The sequence below is a fragment of the Schistocerca piceifrons genome, chromosome 8 (assembly GCF_021461385.2).
Source record: "Schistocerca piceifrons isolate TAMUIC-IGC-003096 chromosome 8, iqSchPice1.1, whole genome shotgun sequence".
Taxonomy (NCBI): Eukaryota; Metazoa; Arthropoda; class Insecta; order Orthoptera; family Acrididae; genus Schistocerca; species Schistocerca piceifrons.
In genome coordinates this window covers 251,848,053-251,872,931 of record NC_060145.1, presented here as the reverse complement: position 1 = coordinate 251,872,931, position 24,879 = coordinate 251,848,053, and the positions used below count along the sequence as shown (strand labels likewise).

At 43.4% G+C, this 24,879-nt stretch overlaps 1 protein-coding gene across 2 annotated transcripts in view; it reads left to right on the top strand.

Annotated features, from left to right (window-relative positions):
* The first annotated feature begins 630 nt into the window (after window positions 1–630).
* The window catches only part of LOC124711379, a 230,564-nt gene continuing 206,315 nt past the window's right edge, over window positions 631–24,879 (top strand). For both annotated transcript variants that reach the window (XR_007005467.1, XM_047241432.1), the window contains exon 1: window positions 631–915. Coding sequence is in view for 1 of the 2 variants with exons in the window: in XM_047241432.1 (XP_047097388.1) it covers window positions 685–915 (231 nt within the window). In the remaining variant the exon portion in view is untranslated. The remainder of the gene's footprint in view (window positions 916–24,879) is intronic.

Genomic DNA, 24,879 nt, shown 5'->3' with positions numbered 1-24,879 from the left:
ATTCTCCCAAATTCTATTCAATACCTCCTCATTAGTTATGTGATCTACCCATCTAATCTTCAGCATTCTTCTGTAGCACCACATTTCGAAAGCTTCTATTCTCTTCTTGTACAAACTATTTATCGTCCACGTTTCACTTCCATACATGGCTACACTCCATACTAATACTTTCAGAAACGACTTTCTGACACTTAATATTCGATGTTAAATTTCTCTTCTTCAGAAACGCGTTCCTTGCCATTGCCAGTCTACATTTTATATCCTCTCTACTTCGGCCATCATCAGTTATTTTGCTCCAGTGTAACAGACTGTTCTGTAAAACCAAGTGAAGAGTCAGGGGTAAGTCACCCGTTACGAGGTAGGTCAAAGTAGGCGCGGTAGGGAAGTGTTTGGTCGAGCCAGCAGTGACAGCCGAGCAACAACTGGAGGAAGCGTCAAGTGTGAGCGGAGTGAGATGGCCCGAGGCGCTCGGCGCAGCCTTCGCCGGCCGCCCGGCTGGACCAACTGGCTCAGCTGTGCGGCCGGTGTCTGGTGGGGTGTGGTGGTGCGTGGTGGGGGCAGGCAGAAGCCCGCTGGACCTCCTCCGGGCGCCGCGGCTGCTGGCAGCAAGGCCACACCAGTCTGCGGCGGCCCGTCAGCCGGCCACTCAGTCAGTGAGGGAGTCGGTGAGTCGGCCGCTCCACCATGTGGCTGGCCGCGTTCGGCCCACTGTTGCTCGCAGCTCTGCTCGAGGTCGCGGTCGCGGCCGAAGGCGCGGCGTCTGCAGCGACGGCGGCCTCTGCCGGCACGGCGGCGACGGCGGCTCACGGGCACCACCACCACCAGCAACAGCAGCAGCAGGTGTCTGGCGGCAGCGTGGGGATCGCCGCTGCGCAGTCGTGGATCCCCTACCGGCACTCCGCGCTATCTCTTCAGGTAAGGCGACAGGGCGCACACCTCATCACACGTCCAAGTTATAACACCTGACATTTTTGTTAATGAATGTCAAGCGGGGCAGTACCTATTCCCAAAGATTTTTACTTGATGTGAAAACAAGTCATCATCTCGAAGGGGAAGGGGGCATGACCAGCCCCTCCCCCCTTCCACACAAAACAAAATTATTTTAGTCAACGCATTTACATCCCTACCTACGCCAGTTTCAAAATTTCTCAGCTCATGTTCGGAGAAGAAAGCAGCCAGTAAAGGAAGAGTCTACAAAATGCCAAGGAATTTCTTGAAATTACAGGCTATGTTTAGCAAGAACACTTGCTTGAGGGACTGCTCAAGTCGACGGGCTTGCAGCCTGACTGCCTGTAGAGGCAAAGGCTGACAGTACCTGTTGTCAAAAACAAACCCGACACGGTTCCCGAGTCCCGGGATACAATCGGCGAACAATAGGAAGTGGAGTGAGGGAAAACACAAGGGATAAACCCTTCGCTAAGAAATAAACTAACAAGAAGAGTGACATCTTGACTGCGCAAAAACGACTGGAAGACCGGCATCCCTCCGCCATTTACAGTCTCGCGACGACAGTCTGCCGACTTACGTTCACAACAGTGGCAGAATATTCATAATGTTGAGTGCAGGCTTCTGTTTGTTAATGAAATTATGACGTCGACGAATTTGTGAAAATGCATTATAAATCTACCGGCACTCTTCAAATTTTCACACGAATGCTTATTGGTTCAAATGGCTCTCAGCACTATGGGCCTTAACTTCTAAGGTCATCAGTCCCCTAGAACTAAGAACTACTTAAACCTAACCAGCCGAAGGACATCACACACATCCATACAGGATTCGAACCTGCAACCGTAGCGGTCGCGCGGTTCCAGATTGTAGCGCCTAGAACCACTCGGCCACCCCGGCCGGAATGCTTTTTCCCCTGATCTGAAACTTCTTGGACGCTATGCTAAAATGATGTACTAACCACTGATACAAATTATTATAATATTAAAACATTTTATATATCTAACTGCTATTATTATTAAAATCGTGGGCACCTGTGTTGTGTTAAAACAAGGAGTAACGGCAAGAGAGTGGAGTAACAGTAACAAAATGGAACCCCTCCCACCTCAATCTCCCCACCCGCCCACAAACGAACCCTTGATTCACGCAGCGTCGCGAAGACAATTGGAGAGCTACTCGAAGGCCAACAAACGGTCTTGGCTTCGATAGTTGATGTTAATGGCCGAGTGCTAGCGATATGGATTTTCAATACTCCCGTTCACTGAGGCGTTTGGTTGAGAATGAACAGCGATCTGTAACCAGCATCGCGAGCTCTCGTAAGGCCTAACCATGGTGGCACGTTCTCTGTGTTGGACACAGAGCTTGTGGAACCATATCAGGGTTCTTCACCGCCCGAATCCGTGCGGTTCCAAATGTGAAGAACAAACTGTTGACAACTGTCGTGTACATTTCCCGTTGCTTCATCTATGTAGCTATGCTTAACGTAAATGCAGCCCTATTATCATTGACAGGTTAAGCGGAACTGGAATACCTCACACAAGTACTTATGTCTTGGGGTGCATCACTTAACATTCAACGATGCATCGTTAATTCAGATGTGTCGTGTCACCATTATGGAAAAAAAAACTTTTACATTTTCACCGACACCAAGTACTATATCGGCGTCCTTCAGTGTCAGCACGTGTGCTCGGTCAGTACAGAGGGAACGCTTCACGTGAGCAGAAGAAACTATGTCAAAACCTCTCGTGTACACTTGCTGAAGGAAGGCACATCGTTGAGACTAGGCAAATGAAAACTCCCAGTCTTGCTTTCCACGATATTCCGTGTTAACACTAAACCTTCGCCTGTCAGGTATTGCTCAGGCAACAGTGCTATGGTGTCAACACTGAAAACCTATTATGATGTGGTGAAGTTCATTTGCTCTGTATGCAACTAGACAAAGTCTAACAGTTCAAGACTGTGGATGTAATGGGTGTCATGAAGTCTTTAAAATTTCACCTACTTGGAAATGCTGACTTAGAATTTATGAAAAACCTGAGGGAATTAAAGATTATGGTTTCACCCGCAAATGAACGTAATCATCCCAACGTAATCATCCCAACGTAATCATCCTAACAATGAACGTAATCATCCTAACAACAACAAATCTTATTGTACTAATTCTCTGAAGACAATAAACCATAATCTTCCTTCCTTTCATTAATATACTACGCAAACACGTCAAATAATAGGCTAAAATGATGCAGCTACCAAGGTTATCACTACTATTAAGCCCAATAGGATAGAATCACAAAGTGTATGGTATTCACCTGCCTTGTCCTCTGTATAAAACTTTTACAGTATCAGTACCAAGAAAACGAAACACTTCAGTTAGCTGGTAATTCACGTTCTTTTAAACGCGTCATTCTTGCTAAACTATGATATTAAGAGTTAGTGAGCGTCAAATATAGTAGATAAAGCGAAAACGTTACGTCAGAAACACTCATTAGAAGGATAGCATAAACTGCATAATCACAGAACCAGAAACAGTAAAACAGTCATGCAGGAGAACGGAACATTACCACAGAATACTTCTTTAAGATTCCATAAGGCGCTCTCTCCTCAGAGAATCTTTACTGAGGACAGAAGCTGTTACAACGTGCCACAGGCGCTATCTCTTAGCGGACGCGGTTCACGAATTGGGCTGGCCCACCAGATAACCCACTATAAGCGTCTCCAGGTTGCGTTATACTAAAAAACCAAAGTCAATTTCTGACTGTGACGTCCGCTCCCGGCCTGTCATACTAGAGCAAAAAACACAGTATCAATTAAACACGTTTTAATCTCTCACACTAACGATTAATAATTTCACTTGTGTGAATTAGTCTGATTACATAAACGGCCGAGTCTGAAGTATATGAACTACTATACTTCTTATAACAAAAAGAAGAAATGATTTTAAAATTGAATTTTTTGTCTTAGACAGCCACTCCCTAAAACACGCACTGGTAAAGCGCCAGATGTCTACAGGAAATTTGTCATCTGTTAGTCTTACTGCCACACATTCACTGCTGTCAATATTAAGATCTAAGACACTATAGTGAAAATTCTGCGAAGAATAAAAGCGTTTTTATTTACATATACGCAGCTTTATTCTTAACTGAGTTAGTCTTATTTCGTCATAGCTAGCCACATTTCAAGAAATACCTACGAAGTATCCAGCGTACACACTGTATCAAATAAACAGGATGTAACTGGTACATGTGCAGATAATTTCATATGTGGTACCTTAATATGTACACACATCAATATGTTGATCATATTTTTTCTGCATCTAACAGTCCTCCCACAAATACATCACAAACTTTACGTCCTGATGTTTTCTGCGTGGTCGTACCTGTCCATACAGCCATCTGCACCACTAAGTGGACTACGCCTGTAACTATGGACTACCCGTTTTGCGTCCAAGCTTCAACACCTGACCTGCTGTTCGGATAAAATATGTATTAATGGTTTGCTCTAGCCACATGTACTTAGAGGTATTACCCAACTATAGAACATACAATTTGAAATAGCTATGATTATTAGTCTGCCAATGACGCAAATACTGATGTAATATTGTTCAGTGCAGCGTCCTCAGTCATCAACAAAATTATCTGCAGTTACACCCGTTACTCACTGTATAACCATAGTAGTATAGACAGTGCACCATGGCATACTCACTGAAAATAAGCAGAAGTTTTGGGAGCACTTACATGTCTCATGCTTTTGTTCTTCTTTGTAACAGAGTGTGTGTGTGTGTGTGTGTGTGTGTGTGTGTGTGTGTGTGTGTGTGTGTGTAACATTTGCATGTGGTACAAGAAGAGCTGCGTGTTGACAAAGTGGTAGATGTGTAAGCTACATGATGAAACCGTAGTAGTGTACGCGTTTAACGTCGAATGAAAGTAGTAGCATAGGCAGTGTGGGTTGGCGTTTCGTTTAAGATCGAATACTACTACAATTTGACGAGCGTAAGCGTAAAAATTACTTGTGTCGCTGCTGGATCTTGTGTTCGCCCCAGTATTTAGAGAAGCAACGCGAAAGCTAAATCAAATAGCTTGAAACAATTCAAGTTGCCACTCCTGAATGAGTGTTCCGTGTCTTAAACACTGTGCCACTTCGCCCACAGTAACCTAGGAGTAAATGCGGGTATACACTGGAAACCTTAGCGAAATTGTGCTTCTTCGTTTTTGTAAATTTCTGGGTTTTGATGCAGAATCGGCCGGCCCCTGTGGCCGAGCGGTTCTAGGCGCTTCAGTCTAGAACCGCGCGACCGCTACGGTCGCAGGTTTGAATCCTGCCTCGGGCATGGATGTGTGTAATGTCCTTAGGTTAGTTAGGTTTAAGTATTTAGTTCTAAGAGACTGATGACCTCACATGTTAAGTCCCACAGTGTTCAGAGCTATTTGAACCTCTTTTTTTTTGTTTTACGCAGAATCGATTCAACTACAACTCATTGCGACACGTAAGAGGCAGTATAAACACAAGGTGTTTGTAAATGCGTTTCACATACTCTGAGTGGTCGTAATTGGTGGCGAATGCTAGAATAGGTACTCATTACATACGTACTCATTAAGCTAGTGTACAATGTGTGGTAGTGGTATACGTGGTGTTGCAGTATTATTTCTCGCCATTCCTTTTACACAGTGTACAGGAAGAAACATTGTGATAAGAGAGAATTTTTCCAGTTTTACAGATTTAGGAACGTGTGCTTCCATAATTTCTTGAAACGTCTCCTACTGCTCTTTGTTGAGCATTAAGCATTTCCGTGAGGCAGCGTGCAGCTCTTCTTTGAATCACCCCCCCCCCTTTCTCTCTCTCTCTCTCTCTCTCTCTCTCTCTCTCTCTCTCTCTCTCACACACACACACACACACACACACACACACACACACACACACACACACACACACACACACACACCTCTAATCCGACTTTGAGAGAGTCCCAGGCCGTCCAACAATAGTAAAGAAACAAAAGAGCTTTGCAAACTGCTACCTCCGTGATGAATTATATTTCCTTTAAATTTTTTCATTACATCCCACTTCGTCACTTGCCTTCCCAACTACTAGATTTACGCTGTCGCTCCGCCTTAAAGCGCTACAGAGAGATACGCCAACATATGAATGACACTGATTCCAGTCACCAATCGCCGATCATTTAAGTAAACGCTATTGCACCTTTTCGTGTATTTACAGAATCCACATTAAATTTAATTTTGCAGTGGCCCAGTTTGTCAATCTTTCAGACACGTGCTGATCAGTACACAAACCCATAGGTACACGAGTAGTGCGCATGGGCAAATCGTGTGACAATGTTTATAGCTCATGACGCTTGCAGCAGATACATTCAATACTGATGACGTCAGTGGAGAATTGCGGCACACGTTGATGGCTCGCAGTTAGCGAACTTTGTTTACTGGTCTAACGAACTGGGAGTCTCGGGCGCTTATTGGACAGGCGTGTGTTTACAGATCCGCCAGTAGTTCGGCTGTGGTTTAATCGCCGTCCTGAATGCGTGTATTCAGGCGCCGGGAATACAAGCCGGCGCCGAGCTGAGGAAACAGTGATAACTCTTGTGACAGTTGTAATCAGCGTCGCTGTTGTATCTATATAGCTGGCGCTCTGTCAATAGCGATGGCGCCTAATGTGGAACTTGGGGGTGGCAGACGCGGCTAGGGACAGACTCCAACGCATGGAATTCTGTCCACAAAGAAGGAAACACTTACTCAAATGTTATATGAAACTGAACTTCAGTACCACAACAGGTAATAATTATTTCATTGGTTCAAAAGAATTTTGGTTTCTTAAATTCGAGCTTCGTTTATTAAAAGGCGAGGATACGTGAAACTCTTACGTTTTGCCTGGAGTGCCAACGAGCCTCAGAGAAAGTAATTTCGACATTCATGATGTTTCAACATTTTTTTAGGATTGCCAGCTTTTTACACAGCGACAATTTTCTATTCCCTCACGCCCTTCATAACACACACGTTAGAAAGACTATCGCAGGTAAACAGTGTGGCACATTTTTAAATACACTCGAAGAACTTCGTACGAAGTTTAACTGATGTTCGCATTTTTCAGGAAAAGCGTTCATTTCGTTTTGCTGCGAACTGGCAACTTCAAATGCGCTTAGCTATTGCGTGGCATTCTAAAACATTACTTTCACGTATCAGAATGTAAGCAGCTTGTATAAATCATAATGCAAGCAATCCGACGTTAATTGAGCCAGCGAAGTGTACTGACATTTCACAGTGGGCGCGTCATCACTAGTCTTGGCAAATAAATGCTGTTTTAGAAGTGTATGTTTGAAAACTACTCTGAGCTGAAAGAAGTCAAACAATACCTCCTCATATCTTGTCGGACCTCCTTTCGCCCGTCCTAGTGCTGCAACTCGAAGTAACATGGAATCAACAAATCTTTGGAAACCCCCTGCAGAAACATTGAGCCATGCTGCCTCTATCGGCTTTCATAACTGCGGAAATGTTGCCGCTTCAGGATTTTGTGCACGAGCTGACCTTTCGATTATGTCCCATAAATGCTTGATGGGATTCATGTCGGGCAACCTGTGCGACCAATTCATTCGCTCTAACTGTCCGGAATGTTCTTCACAATCGCCGACAATTGTGGCCCGGTGACAATGGCACATTATCATCCATAAAAATTCCATCGTTTTCAGGAACATGGAAGTCCATGGCTGCAAATGGTCTCAGAGTAGCCGAACACAAAGATTTTCAGTCAATGATCAGTTCAGTTGGAACTGAGGACCCAATCCATTCCACGTAAACACAATCCACACCATTATGGAGTCACTACCAGCTTGCACAGTGTCTTTTTGATAACTTTGGTCCATGGCTTTGTGTGGTCTACGCCATACACTAACTCCACATTTAGCTCTTACCAAATGAAATCGGGACTCAGCTGATCAGGCCACGGTTTTCCAGTCGTCTAACGTCCAAGCGATACGGTTATGAGCCAGGAGAGGCGATACAGGCGGTGTCGTGCTGTTAGCAAAGGCAATCACGTCGGCCGTGTGCTGCCATAGCCCATTTGTCGTACGCCCCACATTGATTTCTGCGGTCATTTCATGCAGTGTTACTAGTCTGTTAGCACTGACAACCGTATCCAAACGCAACTGCTCTGGGTCGTTAAGTGCAGGCCGACGGCCACTGCGTTGTCCGTGGTGAGGGGTGATGCTCGAAATTTGCTACTTTCGGCGCCCTCTTGACACTGTGGATCCTGGAGTACTGAATTCCCTAACGATATTCAAAATGGAATGTTCCAGGCGTATAGCTCCAACTAACATTCCACGTTGGAAGACATCTTCGTTTACGGTCATAATTACGTCGGACACATTTTCACATGCATCACTTCAGTACAAACGATAGCTTCGCCAGGGCACTGCCCTTTTTTATCTTGTGTACGCAGTGCTACCTTTATTTGTAATTGTGCATATCGCCATCCAATGACTTGTCACCTCAGTGTATACACGAGTTAAGTGTAAATTGATTACTTTAGTAAAAACGTTATATTTTCCCCACTGGATGTGCTTTCATTCTGACGATCGAATGAATGCTGCAGTTAATGGTTCAAGTGGCTCTGAGCACTATGGAACTTAACTGCTGAGGTCATCAGTTCCCTAGAACTTAGAACTACTTAAACCTAACTAACCTAAGAACATGACACACATCCATGCCCGAGGTAGGATTCGAACCTACGATCGGAGCAGCAGCGCGGTTCCGGACTGAAGCGCCTAGAACCGCTCGGCCACAACGACTGGCTGCAGCAATTAACGAAAAAATCTAATTATGGTCAAAATATCAGGTATGTAAATATGTGCAGACCGATGATGATTGATAAGCATGAATAAAAATTATAAAATAGCAACGGCATCTAATTTAACCTAACAGGTATTAATCCCTGTTACTTCAACAGTGTGCTCAACTGGATTGCTTGGATATGAACAGTTTTACATCAGGTCCGCTTTAAGAAGGGTTTCGCCTTACTCCGGGAAAGAAGAATGCAGATTTGTGAAGAGATGCTTAAAATATACTTTTCTGATGTACGAAATGTACGCGACCGAAACAGACATCTTTAAGACGAGCTTTCTTCCGCATCGCGTCTATCTTTTTGTCGCGGGATGCAGTCTACACTGAATTTTCTATCCATTCCCCTGTATTGTGGTGCAATGGTTTAAGGTAGTGGATTTACATTCCCGAGGACAGGAAATCCCTATCCAGTCATCCCAACTGAAATTTTCCCTCATTTTCGTAAATTCCTTTAGGCGAATACGACGAAGGTTCCTGTGATAAAGCTTTGGCCGTGTCCCTGCAAGAGCTCTCCGAATTACACAGTGCTCAGTCTTTAATTATCACAATGTCGACGAGGCTAACTAAGCACTATTTTGTTCCTCCTCTACATAAAACGCCGGCCGGAGTGGTCGAGCGGTTCTAGGCGCTACCGTCTGGAACCGCGTGACTGCTACGGTCGCAGGTTCGAATCTGCCTCGGGCATGGGGGTGTGTGATGTCCTTAGGTTGGTTAGGTTTAAGTAGTTTTAAGTTCTAGGGGACTGTTGACCTCAGATGTTAAGTCCCGTAGTGCTCAGAGCCATTTGAACCATTTGAAATAAAATAAAGTTACGTACTTTTCGAAAGTGTTTTTGAGTGGTTAAGATTGTATTTTAGGACTCTCTGTTGTGTACTACCTGAGAAGATACGTTAAGACCTTCACCTTCGCTTGTCTCACTTCATGTTCGTTTAACGGCGGTGAAAGTAAAACGCGCCTCCTTAAAACAGAGAGCAGATACAGCGCTATGCATCTACAAACAAGTATTTCTGTCAGAGGAGGCTACGTCGAAAGCTCGACAACCGAACATTCCACGGACGAAGCATGCAAGCGGTGAACGGGAAGCACCTTGACAACTGTTGGAGGCGAGCGGTGATGGCGAAGGCAGTGACACGGCGGCTTACGTCATAGCTGACGCCGCGTCATGACCGCGCGATCCACACGCAGGAAGAATGCCTAGGAACTCGCCCGTGCCGACAAAGAGGACAGAAATAAAACTTCGTGTCTGACTATCGGAAGGTCATGAAAAACTCCGAAGAAACACAGACACGCACGACAATTACAAGGTGGCTTTACCGTCGACAAAATGTACGTGCCTCTCAAGTTGATTAGGTATGGGAATTTCATAAACACTACACATAATTATAATGTATATAACAGCTTCGAAGCTGTCATTCGGTATGACGCCGCTTAGGTAGACAGTTTATTTACCTAGGAGTTTTTGATTTCGCTTCGCGTGGGACGCCGTTCCACAGTATCCCGCGGTACAAAAATTCCAGGTCAGCACGAACAGAACAACTCGACCGCTGACAGATTTTTTTTTTTTTGCTTAAAACTGTAGATATTCCGTTTTATCGTGTATTGAATCATCGACTTGCTCTGATGCTCTGATCTTTTAAGCACTAACATATCCTTTGTCGCCTAAAATGTATGCCAGCGTCTCACCCTTATCGTTAAAATATGTTTTGCAAGAGCATTCCTTGGCGGATTATAGAAGAGTATCACTAAAACTGGATTACATACAATCACTAAACTGTTCACTTTATTACGAATACACGGCTCTTATGACCTTTGTTGCTTATTCCCTCTCAACATCAAGGCCTCGGCTTGTAGGAGAATATGTTTATGTGCGGGCCTGGCGTCGAAATGAATCTTGAACCAGGAAGGGCTCCCCATATGAGAGTCTCCTCAGCACGACTACTGTGCTACTGACGCCAACTTGCAGTGAAATGAATATACGAAAGAAATTTGGTAACTTTACAATTTAGCATATAGCCGATATACAGTTTACTGGAAAGGAAGCACTAAGTCAGTTTCACAAAGACGCATAAAAATCTGTCGTGATCTTTACAGAGGGCCCATCCGGGAAATCGCCACAAAGAACACCTACACATAGATTTCTTCTTCAATTCAAAGGACAATCTGTGAACTTCTTTTTGCACAATGTGAAAGTCGGGGAGCAGGTGCTTCCCAGGTAAATACCTGAAACGGGTCGCTACCCAATTTCGTACCTGCAACAAGGGAGGCATTTTCTTGTATAGGGATATAAGCGACCAACATCATTCCAGAGCGTTTGGAGTTCAACGGCGATTCCGCAGCGCTGATAATTCGCTGTCTGCGAAAAGTGGTGACGACAGTCGTACACTATGTACTGTCTGCCACACATGAACACACAGATATTAAAGACGACGTAAGATGCCTTTAGTGTTTCAAAACGATGGTACGTCTATGATAGCCCTAAAGTCCTGCTCTTTCAAGCATAGAAAGGTGACTTTTCTTCACACTCAGTGAACGTGGATGGGGTCTGTACCTCTGAAAAACCACTCACCAAAAAAGTGTTTGGAAAACAATGGCAGTAGAGGCACTTAACAGACATCCGTGAAAAATCAGGAACCCATTGTACATTTTCCTCGGTTTGCCAGCGTGATTGTGCTGATGTGATGGACGCCATCGGTCGACGCAGTCCATGACAATTCACCAGCGCCGCCTGCAACTGGGAACAAGGTTACTCCCCTCGTCTGCAGTCGCTGTTCTATTCCCCGCGGAAGCTACGCCTCGCTAGATACGCCGCGACCAACCAGTAGTCTGTTTTGCCGTCGTCCGTATCGCCCTCTTCCGAACCGCAACAGCGGTCAAACGAAACAAGTTCACCCATCACACGGCGAAGTATACGAAAGTCTTTATCCGAGTGGTAGCACTGTCATGTTTCTGCCTGAGGAAAGGTGAAGGGGATAGTGATGGACTACAGTAGTCTTACAAGTTAATCCCTGTTAAACGCTACACGTCTATTCGCCAATGCCCTGCATAGTAGAACAATTAAACACTGACCGGCACTTCCATACGACCAACACTTATCGCAGACAACATCTACTCACAGTGTAATGTAAATCACTTCCCGTTTCGTTTGAATAAACTTCAGCCTGCTTTAATTCTGACTCATCGTAAAACTCGAATGTAATATTCTTTTTGTAAACTTTTTCGCATACGTGACGGCGCATTTATTTAGGCGCCTTAAAAACCAAGTCTCATGGGAAGAACATTGTTTCTGAGAGCCTCCTTGCTTCCCCTTCCATGATGGGCGTGAAAGACTCTCAAATTACCATTTTTACGCAAACAAGTTGGTCAGTTTCGAGATGTGTCAAACCACGAAGACTATTTTCTAGAGGTACTAGAATTGGCTAAACGAGATTCTTAGCAAAACACCGGAAATATCACTTCTAGAAGTGCGTGAGAGTTCGGTAATGAATAAAAACTCTGCACTTCAGAATACGGGGAGGAAGCGCGATGACAAGTCCCACTCCTGAACACTGCGCACCACCTGCTGTAATTTGCGATCCACTGACTTGCCCATTCCGTCACTTCGTTCGCGACTACCGTCATTTTATTTACCATCAAGTCATCATCAATAGCTTTAACCCTTAAGTGGGTTAGTTTTCGACTCCAAAAACAAAACCCTCTGAAACTAACTGCTATGTTTCTCGAAACAGTTGTTGACAAATCAATAAAAGAAATGCTTGTATTTACGAAAAATTAATCTCTATTAAAACAGGAAACATGACCTTACCAACATTGACCTCTTAAACGGAACCTTTGGAATCAACTTAAAAAAAGAAAAAAAACAGAAAATCTACTTAATTTTTGTTCAGAAACATGTTTTGACATGAAGTGATGATCAATTAAGTAAACTATAAACAAAAAATAAACAGTGGCTTTCAATAAAAGATGATAGTAGGTATGTAAACGAATCAAACAACCACTTATTTTCGGCCATCACAATCAAGGCATAACTTTTTGTCAATGGAATTGTCGCATCGTTACACCTTTGATTTTGGGTGACTCGGTCGCGCTTGCACTTGCACTGCAGATTCATCCTCCCTAGTATCATTTTCCAAATTTTGGCAAAGAACTTCGTCCATTGCAATCTACGAATCTCTACAAAAATTTCTGGAATTCATTTTCCTCTTTGATATTTGCTTTTATCAATGCATTGCCGGCTTATTTTATAAAATCTTGGTGCACCATCTTGCTACTCTTTTTTATACAAGTTTTTCCATAAAAATAGCCCGACTGTCTTAGTACTTCTTGGTTTTCTTTACGAACATTCTCGTCTTATGGCCCTTCAACGTCCTCTATTTCACGGTCAGTTTCGCGGGTAGATATTTTTGTTTCACTGTCACTAAACCTGACTGCACCTTGAAAACAATCTGGCGTATTTAATGAGTCAGTAGTCTCAACAATAGCTCGAAAATTTGATGATCATTCGAACGTTGCTCCCTTCTGTCTTAAAACAATTAAAAAGAATTTTTTATGAAAAGTAAGGAAAGTAAAGTTTGTAACTTCATGAGGTAGATTTCGACACGAAGTGGTACGTACCTACGGAAATAATGATCACACATGCCTACATAATGCAAAAGCGCAGCGGGTATTAAGATTACAGAGAAGCGGAGTGGCAACGCTGCAGTAGGAACGGAAATTTAAACGAAAGAGCGACGCATGGGGTAATAAACCAACCCACGAATACAGTTAACGGTTAAACCTGGTGACGAGCTATGCTTGCACTGCGAGGTAACGGCGCAAAATACGTTGAATTGGAACTTGACTTAACCTGGTCAGGTGACAAAAGTCGCCGCCGAAACATCCGAGCATATGGTTCGTTTCGTGGACTAATATACTCCTCAAATTGGTTTCAGTTCAGGAAAATAACACCACTATACTGAATTATCAATTCTTTGCTACTATCACACTGTTTATTTTAACGAAATACAGCACTGTCTTGTGTGTGGCAAGAAACGTTTTTATTACAGTTAAGCCTTCATTAATTATTTATGCACAGCCTTATTTCGAAAGTATAAAGGCAATTACCATCACTGAAACAATACGAACGTCAAGGGTGTCAACAAAAGGCTTTGTACGTAGAGTGATGAAGGCTACAGGCGAGTCACATAATGACGGTACATTAACAACAACCTGTAATTTTTAACGCAGCTCTTAATTGACCTCTTACAATAATTTCATTCCCGTTATCCTCTTGAACATTCCTATAGTGAATATGACAATCGAGTGCCAGTGCTGAGAAAATTACATTAAAAAGGAAGCTCGGTTGACGCCTAGTGGGCCGTCGACTTCTAAGTGCTTAGAAACGAAATAATACCGTATCTGAAGATTGTGGAAAATATTCCCAAGGGAAATTAGGGAAACCATGGAAAACATAAATCTAGACTTCCGGGCGGAGATTTAATTTGGATGCGGAACTTGGTGCGATTGCATCAGTTTAAGCTAGGAGCATTTGCCCATTAAAGTGTGTACAAAGTGTCTCGTTATTCTTGTAATAACTGCGACTCAAAATTTTCAAGCAATAACGACGAACAACAAATATGTACCTCAGAGTCTACTGCAAAAACAAGTATGAGAGAATATGAAGTGACGTCGACAAAGAGGTCATTACAATCGGCGCACAATCTTGCACACGAGATGGATGAGTCTGAAAACGGGTGATATATTTTTCGAAGGATCTATCCCAGCATTCGTTTTAAATAATTTAGGGAAAACTAAACGCAGCAGAGCAAGTATTTGAACCCTGCTCCTCGCTAATGAGTCTCCAGTGTATTGCATTGCAATAATGTTTTAAAATCTTAGCAGGCCTACTCCAAGAGACTCTGAAGATAAATAATTAAAATATATTACTTGTGCATGTCAGCGGTCTCCTTCAGAAGTTCCTTCCCAACTCTAGGCATCGTGAGCGTGGTTGTGTCCATGCGACATACACTGCAGGTTTTCCTCTATGCATTAGAATTGAAAAACAATGTATTTCATTAAGAACAAGTAAATATGTCAGTCATCCTCCTCCGTAGGTGAGTTGTCAGTATATGACTGCCACGCGTAGGACCCGGGTTCGATTCTTGTTACCGCCAAGGATTTTCCCTCGGTGTGCGGACTAGTATGGAGTGCACTCACTTGCCGGCCTCGTGAAGCTGATTGAGAAGCTACTTGACCGAAGAGTGGCGGCTCCCCGAGCTGGAAAGTCAACAAAACAGCCGGGAGATCGGTGTGCTCACCGCATGTCTTTCCACGCCGCATTCACATGACGCCACAAGGTGGGGGATGACATGGCGGCCGGTAGACATCCTATGGGAGCTTGTTAAGTACGTCATTTCAAAGTATCTTCCAGTGCCAGAGTGCGTTAAATTTGTGTGCGTTTTGTAATTTGGAAGGGGCATTACTTTCAGTATTGTAACTGTGGTGCAAGCAGCGCTGGTTCGGATGGGATCACGATCAAGCTGTTCGCGGGCTTTTCGTTCTGAGCAGTCGTGGCGTGCACTACTCTTGATAGCAATAAAGTGAAGTATTTGTTCTGAGGTTTTCTTTCCGTTCAGCCAGCTGCATGGACTTTATAATACTGAAATAACTCGATAAATGGCACCGCCGAGTGGAGAAGTACCACCCATAAGCTCATGCCCTAGACGACAACAATTTGAGCCATTGAACCCTGAAACTTATTTAGTTTACGCGATAAGAAGAACGAGAATTTTTCATACAAGGAGGTCATCGGGAAAAACTTCGTTCCCACACGAAAGACATGCACAAAATAAACTAGTATTGGAAACGATTAAGGGTGATAAGCACAAATGAAGAAGAATGTTACCTCATCTACTGGCTTTTCATTTAATCCGCAGTTTACGACGAAAATTACCTAAAGGGCCGGACATCATATTTTACGTTACAAAAGGACTGAAGTCTGTTCTTTTCTTTGATGTTACATAGTAACTACAGCGACTCATCTTTTCTACTCCCTCATGAAGAATGAGAACTTACGAAGTCTCAGAACGTGCTTTTCCACAATGCGGAGCGCGCGGTTACAGAAGACTATGTAAATCAGAAAAAAATCATCACGCAAGAACTGAAAAAACTTTGCGCAATTTGATTGCCTACAAAAATGTGCTCCCAGATTGGTTCAGGATTTCACCAGCTGACTGACATACAGCTACACCAACAAAGCGGTTCCTTGTAATAGCTAATACAAAGAGTAAACATAATCCGAAATAGTTGAATATATTTTCAGAAACTCTGCCACTAGCCAGAAAAACATACAGTAAAAGCACCAGTAATTTCCTACAGTTGTGGCGGAATGGCTAATTTGGTATTATTAACACAATACTGGAAAATTCTACAGCGCTGTTCCCCGAGAGGGACCTTGGACCATGTGACCTACAAAGGGAAACTACGGCACACAGATAACATCACAGGTAAATTTAGGGATCTATGCCTAAAATTTTACGGACACCTATGTGGGACAGATAAAAAAATAACAATTTTTAACATTGTTAATGCAATCAAATTAAAGATTACTCAGGTGGAAGGAACAGAGAGGACCTGCAACAACTGAAAATTGCGGATGAAGAAATTCAGAACAGAAAACAGTTCAGAAGTAAAATTAAAAGCAAAAAGCTTGAACAAGTCAACGAAAGAAACGGGGAAAAAAATGGACAGATGAAAGGGAAGAAAAGCACAGTGAATTAATGAGGATGTTTAGGAGAGAAGAAAATGAAATGAAGCAGTGATTGGCTCAAGCACAAACGCTCTCATAAAGTGAAATAACCGAGAATTATGTATACACTTCATAGGGACCTCGTTTCTAGATAGAGAAAGTGAAGCAACTCTCCAACTAGAAGCGAGGTCTCCTTGAAGTGTAGAAATCGTACATCCCTCAAGATGACAAATTTAACAGATGCTTGGAAAACATTCTTTTTTTGTAGGCACAGGTTCTCAGACACTTTCACCCTTCACGAGTAGGTTACTCATCCACTTCGAAAAAGGACGTTTGAGGCCAACACGCACGGTATACGCAATGTTTGTGTTTTTGAATAGCGCCTCTTACTGCTGGCGTAAACACTACCACCAAAACGGCTGAAAGCATCCAGTAGGGACCTCGTGCGCACGTGAGTTTGGAAACACAGCTAAAGGACAGCAGCATCTAACTACCGCACGGAGGCATAATTCTTATTTTTTTGCTGTTAGTCGCGTTAACGGGCGTAGAAAATAAGTCTTATTTCGTGGGGAGTTATTTTTATAAGACTAAATACAGACCTTCCTCAGTTAGCGCCTCGGTGTGAGCGAGAAACTGTTCAAACAAAGGGTTAATTTATCGAAACCAGCATGACATATTTCTATTCACAATGATGTCATATCAGCCAATAAGAGGTGAGTAGGAACGGAAGTTGACAAGGAGGGTTACTCGTCCCCTCTCCTATGATGCTAACTTGAACTTACATTTTTTTTAAACTCACTCCTAACACATCAAGAGTCACTCAATCCACTATATATATATATATATATATATATATATATATATATATATATATATATATACTGACTCAATAGTTTCGATGTTACACAGTCTTCAATTGTCACAGTCTACTTACTTCACTATCGTGTACGTCACAGCGGACTGTGAGAACGAGTACTTATTACAATGGCATGTGTAAACAGAGGCTGGGCGACTTACGGATTTATTCGATCTCTTTTTCGATAGCGACTGTCGTAAGACAATCTACTCCACCATTACTGACGTGTATTTTTATACCAGCCAATCGGTTGTAAAAATGGAACGCTCCTATAACGTCAGACGCAGGTAAAGCAAGTGACAGACATCAGTTTATTGCTACGATACAATCAAATCATGCAGTCTACAAACGAGATTGCTTGCACAACGTTCGTGCGTGCGATCGTAGAATATCGCCTACGTATGCGGGCCAGGACCAAGTGCGCAACCAGCACTAAGACTAAACTAACAGGGGACGTTAAACATATAAGGTAAAAGAAGATATTTTTCTAATTCAGATGGTTGGTGATACATTTTTGTTGAAGGGGTGACGCACCACTTCGGCTTGTTGAGTTCCGGGACATCACTTTTGGCAGATAATGTGGACCTAGATGAACTGTGAAAGAAATGGCTCTGAGCACTATGGGACTAACTTCTGAGGTCATCAGTCCCCTAGAAGTTAGAACTACTTAAACCTAACTAACCTAAGGACATCATCACACACATCCATGCCCGAGGCAGGATTCGAACCTGCGACCGTAGCGGTTGCGCGGTTCCAGACTGTAACGCCTAGAACCGCTCGGTCACTCCGGCCGGCGAACTGTGAAAAATTCGAAATCTGTAACGGTGTATTTTTAATAAAGTAATCTAAAACTAATTTGTGACTGACTGCTGTACACCACAAACAATTCATTTAGATCACTAGTTTGTCTGACCTACTGGAGAGCGTAACGAAGATACTGAAAAAACTGAACTGGCAGACACTTTAAGACGCACACGAACTATTTCGAGAAGGCGAACTTACAACATTACAAGAACGACCATTAAGCGAGAAACCCAACCATGTACTAAGACCCCTACATGTCGCTCCTTTAGAGATCGCGAGTACAAGATTAGGCTACTTGCTGCATGCAGAAAGGCGTTCAAGCATTCAGTCTTCTCACACTCCATACGTGAACGGAACGGAAGGAAGTCGTAAGAACTGGTATACGGGCAAGTACTTTGTCATGCACTTCACAGTGGTTTACCTATATACAATATAGATAATATTCACAAATTCCGCAACAGCAAGTGAAGCGGCGATGTAAATACTGTCGTCAAAAGCGACCAACAGTCCTGTCATGTATGGGTAACTTTACGTGTTGGAGTTAAAGAACAAACAAGGACACAAATTCCACACTGACGTCACAGAGCGACTTTTGTAGCACAATGAGGCGCCGAATACGGAGTCTGTGCTTTTGCTGGAGACTGCCACACAAAGCGACCCGGCTGCCGTGGCGCGTTCCAGAACCACCGTGTTCGCAGACGGCAGTTCTTTTTCCGAAGAAGGCGTCGAGAAAACACACGCCATTTCTTTTCTGCCGTTTCGCCTTTCAGGATATACGCCAAAGGGAAGTAAGTGGGAATAACGTGTAATAAATTAACGAAGCTGTCCATGACATTTTGTGGAATTCTTTTCAACTGCCGTTCCTGAAGAAAGTCTGTAAGTTCTCTCAAAGGGAATTAACTGGTTCCGAAGATGTATGAGATGTTAAATAGTCACAGCAAAGCAGTAACTTCAAAGTTTAAGACAATTCCACCACCTACTTTGCCCATGGAACGTTTCTATCGGACTCAAACGTTGACATTTGACTTACTCGCCGAATTAAAGTAATAATTTTTATGTTGCATTTAGCAGTCACGTGGTGGATGTTACGCAGTAATTGTGTGCCTAACTATGTGCCCAATCACGACGTTGTTTTCAATAACCCTGAACTATCTCACAGCGACAAATTTTTTCCACTCAATTACTCACAGATTACGCCCGTCTTTGTAGCGGGCCTTGAAAGAGAGAGTTCGACTTTTAGAGGACACTGTTGAGGAAGATTCTTGCGTCTGAAGGAGAACCTTAACATTCCTTACCCCCTTCCTCCTCCTCAAAAGATCTGTATTCTACATACATCAATCTCGTCCCTTCATTCTATATTTATGCAAAAACAAATTTTTATCTATGGGGTTATTTGAAGGCGACAGTGTACTCCGACCGGCCGAGAAGCTCGAATTCACAATGAACTATCCAAACTTCCTCCAGCAGTTGTGAAAGTAGTATTTAGCAAGTAAATCTGAATAAATGTTGCACCATGTGCAAAATTTTCAACTTTGTTTCGCGATTAATTTGTACGTTATTCAAATCTGAAATCGTCAAACCATTTAAAAAATAGCCTGTAGCTGCGTGTTTGGTCCAGCACCAGATTTATTATACACTGAAGAGACAAAGAAACTCTTACACCTGGCTAATATCGTGCACGGCCTCCGCGAGCACGCAATAATGCCGCAACAGGACGTGGGATGGACTCGTCTAATGTCTGAAGTAGTGCTGGAGGGAACTGACACCATGAATCCTGCAGGGCTGTCCGTAAGAGTACGACGGGGTGGAGATCTGTTCTGAACAGCACGTTGCAAGGCATCCCATATACGCTCAATAATGTTCGCGTCTGGGGAACTTGGTGGCCAGCGGAAATATTTAAACTCAGAAGAGTGTTCCTGGAGCACTCTGTAGCAATTCTGGACATGTGGGGTGTCGCATTGTCCTGCTGGAATTGCCCAAGTCCGTCGAGATGCACAATGGACATGAAAGGATGCAGGTGATCAGACAGGATGCTTACGTACGAATCACTCCAACCGCACAACCGCCACACCATTACAGAGCCTCCATCACCCTGCTGACATGCAGGGTCCATGGATTCATGACGTTGTCTCCATACTCGTACATGCCCATCCACTCGATACAATTTGAAGAGAGACTCGTCCGACCAGGCAACATGTTTCCAGTCATCAACAGTCCAATGTCGGTATTGAAGAGCCCAGGCGAGGCATAAAGCTTTGTGTCGTGCAGTCAACACGGGTACACGACTGGGTCTTTCGGCTCCGAAAGCCCATATCGATGATGTTTCACTGAATGGTTCGCGCGCTGACATTTATTAATCGCCCAGCATTGAAATCTGCAGCAATTTGCGGAAGGGTTGCACTTCTGTCACGTTGAACGACTCTTCAGTCGTCTTGGTCCCGTTCTTACAGGATCTTTTTCCGGCCGTTGCGATATCGGAGATTTGATGTTTTATCGGATTCCTGATATTCACATTACACTCGTCAAATGGTCGTACAGGGAAATCCCCACTTCATCGCTACCTCGGAGGTGCTGCGTCCTATCGCTCGGGCGCCGACTATAACACCACGTTCAAACTCACTTAAATCTTGATAACCTGTCATTGTAGCAGCAGTAACCGATCTAACAACTGCTCGCGACACTTGTTTGCTTATATGGGCGTTGCCGACTGCATCGCGATATTCTGCCTGTTAAAGTGTCTGTGTATTTGAATACGCATATCTATACCAGTTTCTTTGGCGCTTCTGTGTATGTCTCTAGCCTTTACCGTTTCCTATAGGCATAGAGCGTACAGCTCTCCAGGAGGAGTATTTTTTAGCAACAGTATCTCTCTTCTTTTTCACCTCGTGACGGAGATACTAGCAGCAGGCGAAAGATCTCATCAACAAAAGTGAAATTCAGCTTTATCCCTTAAGATGACAGACATGTGTTCATCGACATTTCGCACGCTTTAGCGATGCTGTTCCACGTCACGTACGATAGCAGCAGCAACATAAGCACTGCCGGGAAAGCCTGAAACAATCCCGACCGTTTTCCTTTTATATGCACTGTTCACTTGCAACGCCTACTGTAGTGTCTTGATCGCTGCCTGAACAGCATCGGTTACACTGATATTGATAACGGTGTTACTGCAATACATTGATGTCATTATTGCTTTTTTATAGGTCTGAGGGTGGCGTGTTTGTTCAACAACTGGACTATCAGCGGGGGTTAGTAGGATAAACTGCCCACTATTAACACCTGACTCGAGCAACTTGAAACCTGTTTTTCGACAGAGAAAATATTTTTCAAAACTCCACCCAGAGCACTCCCCCCACAGTAACGTATGGCCCATCGCGATCCTTTACCGCGTGTCTTTTTCTACAAGACGAAGCACCATCACAAATGAAGATTACATAAGCAAATCATCAATTACACTACTTGAAAGCAAAACAAAATCTAGAGTGAAGCAGAAAAACAGCTGCTGCGTGGTAAAAAAACTTGAGACCACGGACCGAAGAGCTGCCTGTGTGTACAGAAGTTAATTTACTGGGCCCGATGGGCCAAAGGCATTCCACGGCAGAGAGAGAACGCCAGAGCTGGCTAAAAGCGTCGCCTGGTGCTCGGTTTCACCCCCCGTGCCTTTCCGCCACCCTTCTATCCTGCTGCAGACACCGCCCCCTCTGTTCCAACTCTGCTCATACAATACTGCCGCTTGTTAGTTCCCTAAGCTGTGTTTTCTGTAACGGATATGGGCACTGTAGAAACGCATGCCTCATTCGGTACGTAAATGACGGCGCTGTCTCTATAACTAGAGCTGATCAGTTATCCGCAAACCAACGTACGGTATATGGGAGAGAGTTCCGCTTCGCATTACATTCACAACCAGCACCCGGGAAGAATTTATGCTCTATTTCCTCTAATTTTACCGTCGTAAGGATTACCAAGTATGTGGGAGAAAGTAATATGTTTCTGAACACTGAACTGCTCCAGGGTTTCGGAACATAAATTTTTCGAACATTATGAAATACCTCCAAGAAATCTATTTATTGACACAAATCCAATAGGGATTCACAAAATGTGAGACACAAATGCCTCTTCATTCACACCAAGTAATGAATGCCTTCGTCGGGGGATCTCACGTTGATTCCATATTTCTCGGTTTAAGGCTTTTAACACCGTTCTCCATAAGGAGCTTCCAATCACATTGCGTGCGACTGGATTCGTGATTTCCTGTCAGGAAGGTCATAGTTTTTAATAACTGACGATAAGTCACCCAGCTGAAACAGAAGTAATATCTGGAGTTTCCCAACGAAGTATTATTCGCCCTCTGCTGTTCTTAAGCTACCTATAGAAACGATTTAGAAGCCGATCTGAACAACCCTTTTACATTGTTTGCATTTGAGACTTTTCTCCTCTAGTTAAGTCATCAGAAGATCGAAGTGAACTGCAAAATGATTTAGACAAGATACCTTTATTCCGCAAAAAAGTGACAATCCCACACAATTCAAAGAAGGAGCCCTCCACATGAGTTTAAAAAAATGGTATATTTCGGTTACACTATAAATCACATAACTTTAAAGGGGTTCTATTCAGTCAAATACCTGGAGGTTACAATTATGAACAGCTTAAACTGGAAATACCACATAGTAAATGTTGTGGTGAAGGCAAAGGCAGAACACTTAGAAGGTGCATCAAGTCCCCTGGAGAGACTGCCTCCATTACGCTTTCTCGTCCTCTTCTGGAGTACAGTCGCGCGGTGTTGGATTCTTACCAGGTAGAATTGACGGAGGGCATCGAAAACGTTGAAGAAGCACAGTTCTTTCTCGCGTAATACGGGCGAGAGTATCAAGGATAGGAGCGAGTTGGGGTGACAATCGGGAAATCAAAGGCGTTTTACGCTGCGGCGCCGTTTATATGAACTCGTCTCGGAAAGCGCGCTCTTGTAACTTTAGCAGTACCTAAGCTTTTATCTGATACTCGACATCTCTCATGTTCCTTCGCATACGGAAGATGGTGGAGCAGCTATCGCCGCTTCTACGATAGCTGAAAAAAATCCACATAGTACGACCTACAATACTTTTCTAACTACTCCCTCAATCCAACTTTATAAATGTTCCACGCTGATCACACTACTCAAGAATCGGCGGAAAGTATTTTCTCGGAGGCATTTGTGAGAGTGAAATACACTTCCTCAGTATTATCCAAATCTGATATCTATCTTTCACACAATTACAGTTACGAAATAGTCCTATCTTATAGCCCTCAACGTTAAAAGACATATGGCAAGACTAAATGACAGAAAGTGAACACTTCCTGCTAACATACGGCCTAGACGACGATGTACTGGAATGCAAGCGGATGGTGGAATTATCAGACACACTTGTTTTTCCCCGTTCAGACCGTGGACAACAGCAAACTACTGAAAACGATTCTAGTAGGGAAGTCGAAACGTCGAGTATTTTAATAACTAGAAGAGGGAAATGTCGCGGTCTGATAGTACAGAAGCTTTTTTTCAGTATGTGTAGAAGTCTGGAAGAGAAGTTCTCTCATCTGTGGCTGAAAACTGATTGTTGTTGTTGATGATGATGATGATGGATATAGAAAAGAACCATTACTCCCACACCTTTTGAAGTTTTCGTTTCTGCTCCCTTCGTGACAAACATGCAATGGCGATAGCTCAGATACTGGAAATATTTTCTTTTACCTGACTGCCTTGCCTGCTGCCGCTCAAACACCTTCCTGCTTGTGGCGCGGTTCTGCTAGCCCCCCTTCGCTTTTAGCGCGCTATTTGTTTATAATATGACGCGAACGATGGGAAATGGCTGTTAGAGGCCGTTACCTTTCGGTGATGACGTATTAAAAAGAATCGTTATCGCCTGAGGATGCTGCTTATAGTGGCGCTAAGCTGACAGTGACTTTTTAATAAAAAAGTCTTCTACAGCAAATGCTGATTATTTCTTTCAAAATCTTTTACCTACGTTCTCGTGTATTCTTCTCTGAAACAGTACGTCGGAAACTGGCCCGTTTTTATGGTAGTCTCTGAATTTGATTATCTAGAAGCAGATAATTCTTACTGACCTTCATAATAGTCGCTCTAGCAACACCAACAATGCAAAGTGTGTGGCACAGGGACACACAGATATCACTCATTCATTAGAGCGTAAGTCGGATAAAAACGCTTGTAAGAACCCATATAATGCGTGTTACGAAATACCAACCTGTTTCTGAGCCCGGTACACAGTAAGATCCGCTGAATGATGTTCTAGACGATTTGGTCGCATTCTGGTTGACTTGTGCGGTGAACTGTTCCACGATAGCGTGTAGAATGTCCTTCACGCACCACCGTGCTACATGTTCCTCTCTGATATCAACAGCACACAGAGTTTATCAATACTCGCAACGATTCTTCACTACATCCGCCCACGACACACTTTGAACAGAGACGCACGCGAACAGCTGAAAAGCTGTAGCGAAAACAGTCCTCGTCATCTGCAAAGATGTTCATGATCATACATTTTTCGAAGTCAGATAAACCGCTTCACTTCCACTGACGTAAGCTGTGAAAATATGCAGGAGGTATGTCAGTTACAGATAATTTTAAAACTGGGGCAACCACAGCTGACATATTTATACATGACTGACTGACAATTCATACAATAGACAGTTGTTTAAATACTGATGTTAAA